Source organism: Camelina sativa, chromosome 20, assembly GCF_000633955.1.
Source record: "Camelina sativa cultivar DH55 chromosome 20, Cs, whole genome shotgun sequence".
Lineage (NCBI taxonomy): Eukaryota > Viridiplantae > Streptophyta > Magnoliopsida > Brassicales > Brassicaceae > Camelina > Camelina sativa.
In genome coordinates this window covers 17904269-17917896 of record NC_025704.1, presented here as the reverse complement: position 1 = coordinate 17917896, position 13628 = coordinate 17904269, and the positions used below count along the sequence as shown (strand labels likewise).

Genomic DNA, 13628 nt, shown 5'->3' with positions numbered 1-13628 from the left:
CAATCTCTCAAGAACACTCTTTCTTCTCTCTTTTCTCTCTATTTTTCTCTCTAGACGGCACAAAGTGACCTTCCCAAAACCCTTAGGTCGACTTCTCACATATATATCTCGGTTTGGAATTCCACTTAAACCAAACCGCTCCAATTCAACGATTTAAAACAATCTGGTCGAACCAAAAATTGCTGGTGTCGATCGACACTACCCTTGGTGTTGATCGACACCCATTCCAAAATCCACAATTTGGTTTACGGATATTACAGGCAGCGTCTACAACTGTTAACCACCTCTGAACACCCAATTCTCTGACGTGTAGCCCTTTCAGCAACAAACAATGTCTATTAATCTGCCAATATGTCTTATCAAAAAAAAAAAAATTCTGCCAATAAGTAACAAGTAGTCAGACCAAAAGTAAATTCAGCTCTGGCTCAAACCTTACCTAGATCCAGTGCTACTTTCTAAAAAACCCCTAAATATATATTGATTTTTTCAAAAAAAGAAAAATTTACATGTAATTTTTTTTTTTGAACCCTTAAACCCTTTGCCTCGCACCTCCCGCACATGTCCTAAGCCGGCACTGAGTAAACCATATACCATTATGATTCGCATCCCTTAAGAACCCCGCAGCTTGTTTACTGAGTTAACTAAGTTTTCCCAAATCCAAATATCATTTAATGCAACCTTGGCATCCCAAAATGATCTATGGCTAAACCAAGGGTGAACCTAGTATTTGCTGACAGACAGAACAAATATAATATGCGTAAATGGTGTCTTAAAATAATATGATGTTTTGTCAATGAGCTTTGCTTCTTTTGAAAAACCTCATAACAAGAAGATGTTTATTGTCTCCCAAAAACTGAATTCTCACTGAATTTTTCTTTTGTATTGCAGCATAAAATCATTGATAGTGTTCTAGAACGTGGTGAGAAGCTGGACAGCCTAGTGGAGAAGAGCTCAGATTTGAGCACGGTATCGCAGGTAATCATTGATAGTGTTCTAAAAACGTTCCAGTTTGGTGAATCATGGATTACAAATCTATCTACCCCATGGAAAAAAAAAAATGCTCTGAGGCCTGAGTTAAGGCCAATCATATCAGATCATAAAAATTTGGGACATTTAAATCTTACACCAATCGCGTGTTTGTAGTTTGTTTAATCGTTGTAGGTATATATTAATCTCTATATACTTATGTAAGCAATATTGTTAAAATTTATGTGTCATATTATGAAAATGCGATTGCATTTTAATTAATTTAATAACTAACAGAAGAAAAATTTATATTAGTTTATAAAATAATAAAATAATATTTTTGAAATTATTTAACAGATTCTATTTATAGTTCCAGAAATCTTAGGAAATAATAATTAGAACAATTATAAAATATAATTTTATTTATAAAATTAAGATTAATTATTTTCATATCTAAATCGTTTAATAAGGACAAATATATTTTAAAACTAAGATACAACATTGCTAATATTTTAAAAATATCTTTATATACTTATTTAAACTATGTTGTTAGAACTTTAATCAGCTTTGACATATTACGAAAAATGCTATTGCATTTTAATTAATCTAATAACTAACAAAAGAAAATTTTATATTTGTTTACAAAATAATAAAACAATATTTTCGAAAATTTTTAATGAAAATTTTTTAATAATTTTTTAACAGAATCTATTTATTGTTTCAGAAATCTTAGAAAACAATAACATATTATTTAATTGGCTAAAACATATTTTTTTTATATAATATTCACTATATAAACAATATTAAGTGTATAATATTGATAATACTATGTAATACCAAATCACAGATCAATACATGTTTTGTTGGATTTTTTTAGACTTTTACTAAATTTATAATTAACGAATTTGATACTGCATCCAAACCAAAATAGTAGTACCAACTACGAGTCGAAATTAGAATATGCAATTAACTAAATTAAATATATAATTTTATAAAATGTGTAGGATAAATAAATTTTTACTATTATTTTGTAATGTTTCTCCACACTGTACAGCATCACTATCTAGTTATTATTGTTAATTGGTAACATTTTTTTTTTCTTTTCTTTTTTCTTCTGCAGTTATTGTTGTGATATTTAGAAATTTCTAGTAGAAAACACAAAACGTAAAATAGAAAAAAGGAAAATATAGGATTACGGACATAAGTTAGGCCAAAAGAAAAAGGAAAATAATAACAAGACCTAGGTGTGACCCATATAAATGCTTTCTACTCTCTCTCTCTATTTCTCTATTTTTCCCCTTTTCTATTTCTCTGGCTGCTCTCTATCTCTCTTTTGTCTGGGTCAGAAACATGATGCCGCCGTCTGAGTCCACGATGAAGAAGGGAACAAAACGAAAAATCGAAATCAAGAAACGAGAAACCAAACAGCAACGAGCGGTGGCTTGCTCTAAACGCCGTCAAACTCTGTTTTCCAAAGCCGCCGATCTCTGTCATCTCTCGGGAGCCAACATCGCCGTCTTCGTAACCTCTCCGTCAGAGGTCTCCGACGTTGTTTACTCCTTCTCCGGATACTCTCCTGCCCAGGAGATCGCTGATTGTTACCTAAATGAGAAGCCACCTCCTAAGATTGAAGTTAAACCGCAATCGAAGCTAGGGTCTTTTTGGTGGGAAGACCCTGATCTATACCAATCTTGTGATGATCTCTCTGAGTTAAACATCCTCGAGGATCGTATAGAGAGAGCGAAGAAGCATGTGATGGCTTGCCTTGAGAAGAAAGAAAAATCGCTTGAGACTTGAGAGAGAACATCAATGTTGTAAGGTTATTTAGTAGAAACAAATGTTTTATTTTATTTGGCTTCTCTTCCTGATTTTCCTCATTGCAAAGTTTTGTGTTTAGCTCTCACCAAACTGATTTTTAGATGATTTGTACACAAATTCAGTGCCTAGGCACAAGCTGTAGCTGATATGTATAACCAATCTCGGATTGGACAATAACAGAGACTTGTGAGTAATGCTTTTATGTCTTAATCTTGATTATCATAATGCTTATTTATGGACAATCGAGCTATGATAATGTTGTTTTTAACATTTTATATCACCGTTCGTGCTTTTGTTTCCTTTCTAAATCTACATAAGAGACTCCTTGTTGGTGTTTAAAATACCAACCACACTGTATTCTTGTTAATTTTGCTTTTCGGAGAGACTATTTTATTTGTGGATCTGTTATGACTTATGAGCAGCTCTCTTTCTAGAATCTTCTAATGTAGATGAATGTTGACAGAAGAATCTTGATGGTTTAGTTCCCTCCGATCAGTAATGTTTACAAAAGATTTTATTAGGTTGGACGTGTATCTGTGTTAGTAATTTTGAAGAAATACGGTTAAGTTTCTTGTCTCTTGCATATATTCTACAAACCTTACTCATAACTGATTTACATCGTACAGTAAGCTTGGAACAAAGAGGAGCTCTCATAAGCCTATATGTTGTGGACCTAGCTGCCTCTATTTCAGGTTTGACAACAGTTTGCTTCCGATAGACCCTGAAATGGGACTGATTGCTTCTAGCAATGGATGATTAAGAGATAGAGGCACTTGGTTCTCGTTTGTTTAAGTCTGTACCACATAATTTGTCTGCGACTTTCCTTCAGTCTTTCTTGTTTTTAATCTTCTTGTCTCTGATTTTTCCTTTTACAGTGAGTAACTTGTCATCTTTCTGTACTCTCAACCAAAAAACAGAAAATCAAAATTCCATTGTATAGCCCTAAAAAGCTCAGTAGATTATATATATTGAATGTTCTTAATTCCATTGTTCGCGGCTCTCTCTCTCTCTCTCTCTCTCTCTCTCTCTCTCTCTCTCTCTGTGCGTAAACCCTCCGAGGTACTGAATCTTCTTTCTTCCTTGTTAGCTTCCAAGTTCTAGATTTTGACTTAGTGAAGTTTTTTCCTTCGTCGGATTTTGAAGAATTTGAACAGAGTAATGTACTCTGTTTTTTTTTTTCCCATAGATGAATATGATTTGCAAACTTGAAAAAGGCTTTTTCTTGAATATGGTTTCTTACTAGCTTAGTTTCTGTAGCTCCTAAAAGAAGAACTTTGTAAGTATGTTGACTTTGAGACGTTGAGTTGATTTTAAGGGTGTTTTAATTTCAGGGGCTGACTTAGGAGCTTGTGAAAATGCTACTACTGTTTGAGACGCCAGGTCGTTTTGCCCTCTTTAAAGTCTTGAAGGAAGGAAAGCTCTCTACTACTTTTAATTCATTTATCTTAACCTGGTCTATGTATCGATTGTCTTTATTCTAAGTTTGTAAATTTTGGTTGTTTTATAGGATTTGGGTAATGAGTTCATGACTGCAGAGTCAGCCCGAAAGGTGATTTTCTTCTGTTTCTATTTACATAGTTCTTATATTTAGAGACTGGCTTATATTGTTGGTTTAGGTCTTTCATAGCATTTTTGGTGTTGTTACAGATGGTTAAGCTTAAAGCTTTTGACAAGTTTGACAACACATCTGAAGCTCTTGAAGCTGTGGCTAAATTGCTAAAGGGAACTCCAAGCAAGGGTCTACGCAAGTTTTTGAAAGCAAACTGTGATGGTGAAACCTTAGCTGTTGCTGATTCAATGCTTGGAAATATTATCAAGGAGAAGCTGGTGTGTAATTTTGTTTCTGATATGCTCTTTCATTTATGAAGATGGGTTGTTTCTTACGGGTTTGCTTCACTTTTGTAGAAAATAGACTGTGTTCACAACAATGCTGTTATGGAGCTTTTACGAGGTGTCAGAAGCCAGCTTACTGAACTTATATCTGGATTGGGGGATAATGATCTAGCTCCAATGAGCCTAGGATTGTCTCACAGTCTTGCCAGATATAAACTAAAGTTCAGTTCTGATAAGGTAGTCATTTAATCTATTTTGGCGTCTATTTAGTTCTCTGGATTACTGTTTGTTGGGTTGGTAACATTTGATCAATTATGGAACTTTTGGCATCCTTATTTGCTTATCCAACATTAATGTCTGACCAGTTTAGTTCCTATGTATGTCCTGTGTTTTGTTTTATGTTGTGTTACTTTTCCTTATACCTATTATTCTTTTTGATAGGTGGATACCATGATTATTTAAGCTATTGGTTTTGTTGATGATCTTGACAAAGAGCTCAACACATACGCTATGAGGGTTCTTGAATGGTAATTATGTTTGAGAAACTTCTTGCAACTAAGTTTTAGATATAGTGCTTGTAATCTTGGCTTAAAGGTTAAAGCTTTTTATGTTGTCTTCTGCAGAATTACAACGCTGCTGCAGACTCCCTTCTTAAAACTCCCACAGGGGATGAACGGTGTCAAAGAGAAGAAAGACAAAAAGAAGAAGAAGAAGAAGGCCGATGATGAGGAAGAAGCCAAAACCGAGGACGAGGAGCCTTCAAAGAAGAAGTCGAAGAAGAAGAAATCAGAAGTAGAACCCGAAACAGTAGAGCCAGCAAAGAAGGAGAAAAAGAAGAGAAAACACGAGGAAGAAGAAGCCGAAATGCCTGCCAAGGAATAGAGTGACAAGAAGAAGAAGAAGAAAAGTGAAGTCTGAGGAGAGGTTTAAAATTTTTGCGGGAGTACACGTTTAGTTTCGTTACGTTCGATATGGTGAAATCATTATTTTTGGTTTCACATACTATATAGATTTTTCATGTTTTTAGATATGGTGTTAATGAGAAACAAAGAGGATATGTACTTGGTATGATTTACATGAAATTTTTATTTTTGGCTCTTGATAAACAATATATGTGCATAATTATTCCGTAAAATTAGAAAAATAAAAAGATGACCATAGAAGAATTAAATAGTGAAAATAATAAATAAAAATAAAAGAAAATTTAATGTTTTTTTTATATTAGGAATGATTTGTTTTGGCCACATGACATGCATACAGATTAACTAGTGTGTATTCTGCCATGGACGGTGCTTTGGTTAAGCAAGCTGCGAAGTAACAAGAGAGCATCAGTTTCAAGAATAAAGTACTGAAGATGAAAGTTTGAACATGAAGTCTACCATACCCCTAGCCTAGTTCACAACATTGTGCTCAGTACTCTGGAGGCACAACGAAATTGAGCTCATTTATCGGGGAAAACATGTATGGCATCCTCCATTTTTTCTCTAGTTAAAGAATTTGTTATTGGAGAAAGTTGCATAAAAACGCTAAAGTTATGGTTCAATTTGATAGAAAAAAACACCAAATCCAAATGCAAAACACAAATCTTGGCCAAAAGAGAACTCATTGTAGTCTCCTGAGTTATACAAAAACTGCTCAAGTTTTGTTGGTGGATCTGGTCATATAACAAAATTTGTACCAACACAAAGAAGCAACGTCGTTAAATTAAGACAATTGGAAAGGGCTTTACATAGATTCTCCAATTAATAGATAATAAACAGAAAAAATAAGCCGAGCCACGCAACTGCAAGATCTCTTAATTTCCCTATCAAACATATTTTGTTACACTTGATAGACCTTCTTGATGGTAAGCTTCATCTCCAACATTTCACCACACAATGAAGAGTGAGGGATCAACATAATTTCTTTAGAGGGGTTTGAAAACTCACTTTAAGAATCCTCTTCATGTCTGGTGATTCGTAAGTCATAGTGTCCCCATCAACAGTGTAGGAGAGATGATATGAGAACTTTCCTACTTTTGGAGAAGATGGTGCAATGCAGCTTACAGTTACACGCACACCGTTCGGCTCCCTAAAACACTGCACTGCAAAGAATAATCCCTTTGTATAATCCGCTTTGATTTTTATCTTATCACTGATGTTCATCCGAACAGTAGAGGATACATGATATGTGAAGGATTCATATGAGGGAGCGGGACAGAAATCATAACAGTAGTGCTCCCATAGAGCTTCGTATGAGCCAGTGTAATCGCAGTCCAACGCAGGGCATGAGCATTGAGAGAAGATGCATTCCTTTACATGAGTTGATTCTAACCCATAAGAGACATTATCAGTGCAGCCAAACTTGGCGTTTGGGCATGGAATAGAGATTGATCTAAGCACACTCTCCATTGCTCTGCATCGAATGCGGCCAATAGGCAAAGCACAAGATGGGCATTTGTTACTCAGTTTTGGACAGCAAAAGGAACAAGCTAAATGTCCATTATCACACTGAAAATACAAAAAACCAGCAGGGTTATGACTCAAAACATGTAGTAACAACACATACTCAAGATAATGTAAGAACATACATGTATCTTACTGTTTCGTTCTTAATTCTGCGCTAAAGCTATAATCTTGATAGTTTTACGAACTACTACGATGCCAATCAAGAACGTATCTTACCGAAACACAACTGTTTACTGCTCTGTTCTTAATTCTGCGCTAAAGCTATAATCTTGATAGTTTCAAGAACTACAATTCTCAACGCTATACTCATAAATTATTAAACCGGAAACACTCCGAAAGAAGAAACAATTCAATTCAATTTTAAGATAAGGGTGGAAACAAGACCTGGAAGATGGGAATCGTCAATGTTTCGAAGCAAATGGGACACTCAAGAACCTCAAGATCCATCTCCATCTTCGAGCGTTTCCTCGCTCCATGAGTGGGAGATACCGAAGAAGAAGTTTGTCTCTTTCGTAAGACACTAGTACTGCTGGAATCACTTCTTTGGCCTGACGACGCCGGACTCGAGGCTCCGGCCATGTCAGAAGCACTGCTGTAACCAGCTCTGTAACCAGCTCTTTCGCCTGTAGAAGCCGGACTCGAGGCTCCAACCATGTCAGCTCTTTCGCCCGAAGATGCCGAAATCGAGGCTCCAACCATGTAAGAAGCACTGCTGGAACCAGCTCTTTCTCCCGAAGATGCCGAAATCGAGGCTCCAACCATGTCCGAGGAAGAGGCTTAAAACTCTTTAACTGGAGAAAATGGCAAGAACCCTAAATTTCTCTTTCTCATGTCAAGTTTTTCCCCAGAAAAAAAAATAAATAAATAAATTTGATGTTGTGATTTTGCAGAAATCGGATCTTAAAAAAGAAAATAAAAATGTTATCAAAATAATAATAATAATAATAATAATAATAATAATTTACATTAAAAATAAAAATAAAGAACGGGAAAATGATGGAGAGATTCTTAAAAATAGCACAATTTTAAATTTTTATTCCAAAATTAACACACATTTTTTCGTTTTCCAATATTAGCACACATATTTAAAATACTAGAATTATTAATTAAATTATTTAATAGAAACCTCTCTTTCCATATAAAGATTAATCGTCGTTGTCGTCGTGTTTTTTTTTTTGGTTTAAAATGAAGATTTCATTCCAAAAGTTAAAAACCTAAGTACAAACTAACCCATTATCACAGAAACAAAAAATAGATATGAAAACTATATAGTTAAAAAGGATAACTTAACCGACTAATATAAACTTGCAGGAGGGAGAGACGTTGCAAGCTGGACTCCGGAAAGGAGAGGAGGCGATTTCTCATGGTGCGATCGACGGTGAGGCGGATAGCTGTGGCGGTTTGTTCTACGGCAGAGAAGATCCTCGTATTTCGTTCTTGCCAGATGAGATAGACTACCGTTTGAAGTAGGAGCTTGAGGGCGGTGGTGACTTTACCAGAATGCGGGTGGTTGATGTTGAGGATCCAGGTGGTAGCTGCGAGCAAAGTTGACGGAGGATGAGGAAAAAATTTGGAGGCAAAAAACTCCCAGATGCTTTTAGAGAACGAGCACTCGAAGAAGAGGTGATCATGGCTTTCAACTCCATTTGAGCAGAGGACACAAGCGGCAGGAACAGACATGCCCCATCTTATTAACCTGTCGTTGTCGTCGTGTTCTCGCCACTATATTCTCGTCGTCGTGTTCTCGCCACCATGTTCTCGTCGTCATGATTGTCTAGTCATATTTTTGTCACCGATCTGTCTTCGCCTAGCCGATCTCGTCATCTCTATGAAAGGAGTGAAAGAAGAGCGACATCTGTTTCCAAGGTCGTCGTGGTCGAACTAGCCGAGGAAGCTGAACGGCTCTTCGCGATTCATCATGATTCTGCAACGCCGGTACCTATCAGTATATGAGTTTAACTATTTATTGTGTTTCACATATGTGTTGGAGAGTATTTGGTTAAATTGTTTGATTCTTCAATCTGTGATCTCTTGATTCATCTAAATCGATTTATTGCAGATTTGAAGTATTGCCTTCAAACTCTGTGTATTGATTATTTAGATGAATGAATTGGTGATTATTGTTTGTGTTCTTCGAGATTTGTTTGTATTTGGGCTCTGAATCTGAAGAAGCTTCTATGTGTTGAATCTGGAAACGAACTCAATGACATTGTTATTACATGTGCAAAGTTCAGGAAAGTTCTCTTGAACTTTAGGATGACCTTCACAAAATGAACTTAAGGATGAATAATCAAGAGAACACTAAATAATTTTGGCATTAGTAGTAATAATGGCATAACATCTAAATTGTAAGATAAAGTTTCTAATTTCTTTCTTTAGAGTCTCTATATTTCAAGGAAGCAATAATCCTGATTATTATGGTGGAGATACATTGTATTTGTTCAATGGTTAATTACAAACCTTACATAAAAAAAAATCCAATACAAAACATCTCTTATGTATGTTTTGGGTTTACAGTTGATGATGCTGGGATATTTTTCATGCTATTCTATGTATGATATAACAACTAAGTAAAAAACACTCTGTTTTAAAAGTTTAAGAATGATTTTTAAAAAATTTCAGGAATGACTTTTTGCTATTCATGAAGGTCTTCATGAAAATAATGTATAGTACTCCTACAGGCTACACAATTATTTTAGGAAGGATTCAATAATATTCAGGATGATTCTTTAAATTTCAGGATAGTCTTCATAAATATTTAGGAAGGAGTTATTGACGTTCAAGAATGTCTTCCTAAAACATCATGCTAGATATTCCTATTTGCTATCTTCATTGTAAAACACCAATATGTGCACAAAATCAATTCATTATACATCATTAATGGAGAAATATGTTATACAATAAAGCAAAACACATATAAAAATATTTAAAAACATATTTTAAAAAAATTTAGGAAGACATTTTTGAATTTTAGGAAGACCTTCCATAATTAAAAACTGACTTTATTAAAAACATGAACTCAAACTTCCACTCAAATGCCCATTTTCTCATCTTCATCATCAACTCTCTGCTTTGTTCTTGAAATATTTGTCATCTTGTATATCATCAATCATTTGAGTTTAGAGCTGAAAACCTTATTCAACAATATAATCAGTCCATGAATTTAATTTTCATAACTCACGATTTGAGATTCATAACAAGCTTCGGAGTTGTGAAAATCAATATCTACAGCAAGATCAAACATAATGCAAAATTGGATTATTCATAGCTATCGGAGGAAGCAAAATCACAACTATTCACTTTCAAAATCAGACACTCTGAATCCATTTCATATCACATCATAAACTTGCTGAGAAGAATCAGAGACAAATCGAACAAGAGTTCTAAGCATTTGAAAAAACCAGATCTACTTGTTAATTAACCTTGCCACACTCTGTTTTAAATGATTCATCTTCATCCACCACCGCATGGATTCGCTCCGTCGTAACAACCGTACCAGATCTCTACAATCGATACACCTCTTTTTCCTCCGCCGTTATCATATCCGCCTCCGACGAGAAAGAGGTGGAAGATGATGATGATTTGAACAATCGTTTGGGCGGTGGAGAAGGTTGAGGAGGCGGTTACGACGAAGAAAGAGTTGCTCCGGCCGATGATGGAATCAACAAAAGTGGTGGAGTACGACGATGTTTCTCTCAAACGTTGTTGAGGATGAAGCGTACAGTGGAAATAATAATAATTATATAAAATAATAATAATTTTTAAAAATGCTAGATTAGGAACATTTAAGCATGTGTGCTACATTTGGAAGAAAAACCTAAAGTAGTGCTATCCTTGGGAATTTCTCAAAATGATGAGGAAAAAAGAGAACTGTATTAAAATAAGTTCGAATCAAGGACACGCTGTTCACTGATCGGGAAAATGACCAAAATCAACCCCAACTATTTACCAAAAATATTTTTTATATCTACACTTTAATACCCTGCAAATAACAACCTAAACTGTATTAAAATTCAATTTTGCTACCTAAAATATATAAAATGTTATCAATTTTAACATATATTCGAACAGTATTAACTTAGAGTTTAATGATGTTGAATCAGACGATCTGTGACATCCACATAGCACTGGGACTTACTAAAACTACGTCGTTTTGGTCATTTTTGGGTGTGTTGTAGCAAGAAATGACCAAAAATAAAGTTTCACAACACACCAAAAACGGACTTCAATATCCTATTTTTTGTCAAACGCTCTGTTTCTTGTGACAACACACCTAAAATGACTTAGTTTTGATAAGTCTCGGTGTCACGTGGACGCCACAGATTGTCTTACTCAGCACCATTAAACTTTGACTTAACACCGTTCCAACAGATGTTGAAATTGACAATATTTTATATAGTTCAGGTAGCAAATTTAAATTTTAAAAACTAAGTCGCCTTGGTCCAGTGGTAAAGGGAGAAAAGTCCCGCCACCTGGGTTCGAGTAGGATTGGCCACGGGGTTCGAAATTTAACATGGTTTCCCCTGGCCCCAGGAGATTAGTCTTTGGGCCTAGGAAGCCTTTAGGATCACTCCTGAGTTATTAAAAAAAAAAAAAAATTTAATACTGTTCAGGTTGTTATTTGCAGGGTGATAAAGTTTAGGTATGAAAAAGCGTTCGACAAATAGTTGATGTTGATTTTGGTCACACGTTCATTCGACCCTCGAACAACGCCCTAAGAAGAACTCGAAGACTCGGACCGTACAGTCTTCACTCTTACCCAAGAGTGAAGACACCAAAGTCGCCACAGCGAGGAAGTGTACTCTTTTCCCTACTCCGGGTTTTTCCCAATGGGTTTACCGGAGAGGTTTTAACGAGGCATGGAGCTTGGTGCAAAACGCCTAAAAGCTAAGTTGCTTCATGCGCAAGACCAAGGCGGTTATCTCTCTTTCCCTCTTATTTTTGGTTTAATTTTGAACTTTGAGAATATTCTCTTTTGATCCTTATGCTTGTGAACGTTGGAGAGTGTTTGTGGTTAAGCGTGTTAGTCAAAAGGTGGCGATGTGTTCTCTTTGCAAAAGGGACACGTCAAAGGACGATGTGCGGATCAAGATGAATCCGCGTGTCCTTAAGCTCCTATCTAAACCTAGCTATTTAAACTCTCCTTAAGCCCTTGTTCCTCCTTTAGACTTGAATGAAAATTAAACATTTTCTCAAGAGAGATTCTTGACTTGTCTCCATCCTCTCATTAGTCTAATCGAGGATTGTCTAAGTGAGAGAACCCTAACAAGATTCAAACCGGGTTTGATCTTGTTAGCGACTGTATCAAGAGAAGAACCAACTCTCTTGTGTCGTCATTTGATCCATTCATCTCCACCTCGCGTCACTTCCATCTATTCCCCTTCCTAACCTCGAGTTCTCTTTCACACGACCTCGAGTTCTCCATCGAACCATATCGACTCGCTTCCACCATCGCACCCGTTCGTTCACCCGCTACTGCATCCGTTCCATCCAGCCGTCCGGATCGAGGCTTCACGTTCGTTTTCCTTAACGGCTCGTTTGAATTGCTTCAAACTCCGTTTCCCCCATTTGAATCTTCCTTAGATTCGAAGCCGAGATTCTTTGTCGAGGAAAGTTTCACTGATCGAAAGTTGACCGAGAGTTTGAGATGCGTCCGTACCGCTATCACGTCCTCGGGTCACATCAAGAAGGGTTCTGGAAGTGGTGTTTGTCGCCGTTTGTTGGTTTTTGAGAAGAAAAGAGAGAAAACATTGTTCTTGAGCTTTTGAGAGAGATTGGTGAGATTTCTTGCTGTTCTTGGGAGATCTAAGGCTGGAAAAGTGCTAGAAGCTTGCTAGGAGTGAGGGATTCGTTCTTATTGGTCAAAATCTTTCTGCAGAGAGGTGAGTGCATGACCATGGCTTATCTAAGCTAAGATCTCTAGTTTTTATGTGATTTGGTGCTTATGTGGTTGTTTCTTTGAGTTCTCTATGGTATTTCGTCGCTGCTTTGGCTGGGTTTGGCTTATGGGAGTGCATGGAACGGATTGGAGAAGATTGGAGGCGAGATTCGGAGTTTTTGATTGAAGGAAATCGCTGCTTGGCATCGGTGTCGGTCGACACCAGTTGGGGTGTTGGTCGACACCAACGCGAGGACGGCTCGAGACTTTGGCGAGTATCGATCGACACCATGTGGAGGTGTCGGTCGACACAAACTAGGGTTTTTGGGAGTTTCGGGCAAGGTGTCGGTCGACACCAGGTTGTCAGTGTCGATCGACACCATGTGGTGTCGGTCGACACCCTTCTTTCAGCTACGACGGATGTTGCATGCTTTGTGTATTGCCTGGTTTATTTTATTGATTGTTGATTGTGGCATGTAGAGATCTTATTGCTTGTGTGTATAGCCCAGTAGATGAGAGGATTGCCTCACTGAGTGTTTATGAAATACTCATGCATCTCAATTTGTGTTTGTGGTGCAGGTAAAGGCAAAGTGTGATCGTGGAATCAAGGCAATGAAGAGGAGGATGTTCTAGGGACTCGATTGGATGTTGTCTGGCATTGCTAGGTTGCTAGAGTTGAGTCAGTA

General features: G+C 36.6%; 3 protein-coding genes across 4 annotated transcripts; 2 read left to right on the top strand and 1 right to left on the bottom strand.

Annotated features, from left to right (window-relative positions):
* Positions 2251–3768, top strand: LOC104772624 (agamous-like MADS-box protein AGL97). The gene has a single exon (XM_019241606.1). It carries the CDS (start codon positions 2317–2319, stop codon positions 2761–2763), a length of 447 nt encoding a protein of 148 aa, XP_019097151.1. The 5' UTR covers positions 2251–2316; the 3' UTR covers positions 2764–3768.
* LOC104771112 (probable nucleolar protein 5-2) lies at positions 4116–5705 on the top strand. The gene is made up of 5 exons (XM_010495584.2): positions 4116–4333; positions 4432–4611; positions 4690–4854; positions 5059–5144; positions 5241–5705. The coding sequence occupies exons 1-4, from the start codon at positions 4310–4312 to the stop codon at positions 5077–5079; spliced, it is 390 nt and encodes a 129-aa protein (XP_010493886.1). The 5' UTR covers positions 4116–4309; the 3' UTR covers positions 5080–5144; positions 5241–5705.
* Positions 6187–7931, bottom strand: LOC104771111 (E3 ubiquitin-protein ligase SINA-like 7). Of its 2 annotated transcripts, XM_019241736.1 has the most exons (3): positions 7827–7848; positions 7449–7763; positions 6187–7106 (listed from the first exon to the last, which is right to left on the bottom strand). In XM_019241736.1, exons 2-3 carry the CDS (start codon positions 7761–7763, stop codon positions 6510–6512), a joined length of 912 nt encoding a protein of 303 aa, XP_019097281.1. In that variant the 5' UTR covers positions 7827–7848; the 3' UTR covers positions 6187–6509. The 2 variants fall into 2 exon arrangements, with proteins under 2 accessions (XP_019097281.1, XP_010493885.1); XM_010495583.2 differs by having other exon boundaries at positions 7449–7931.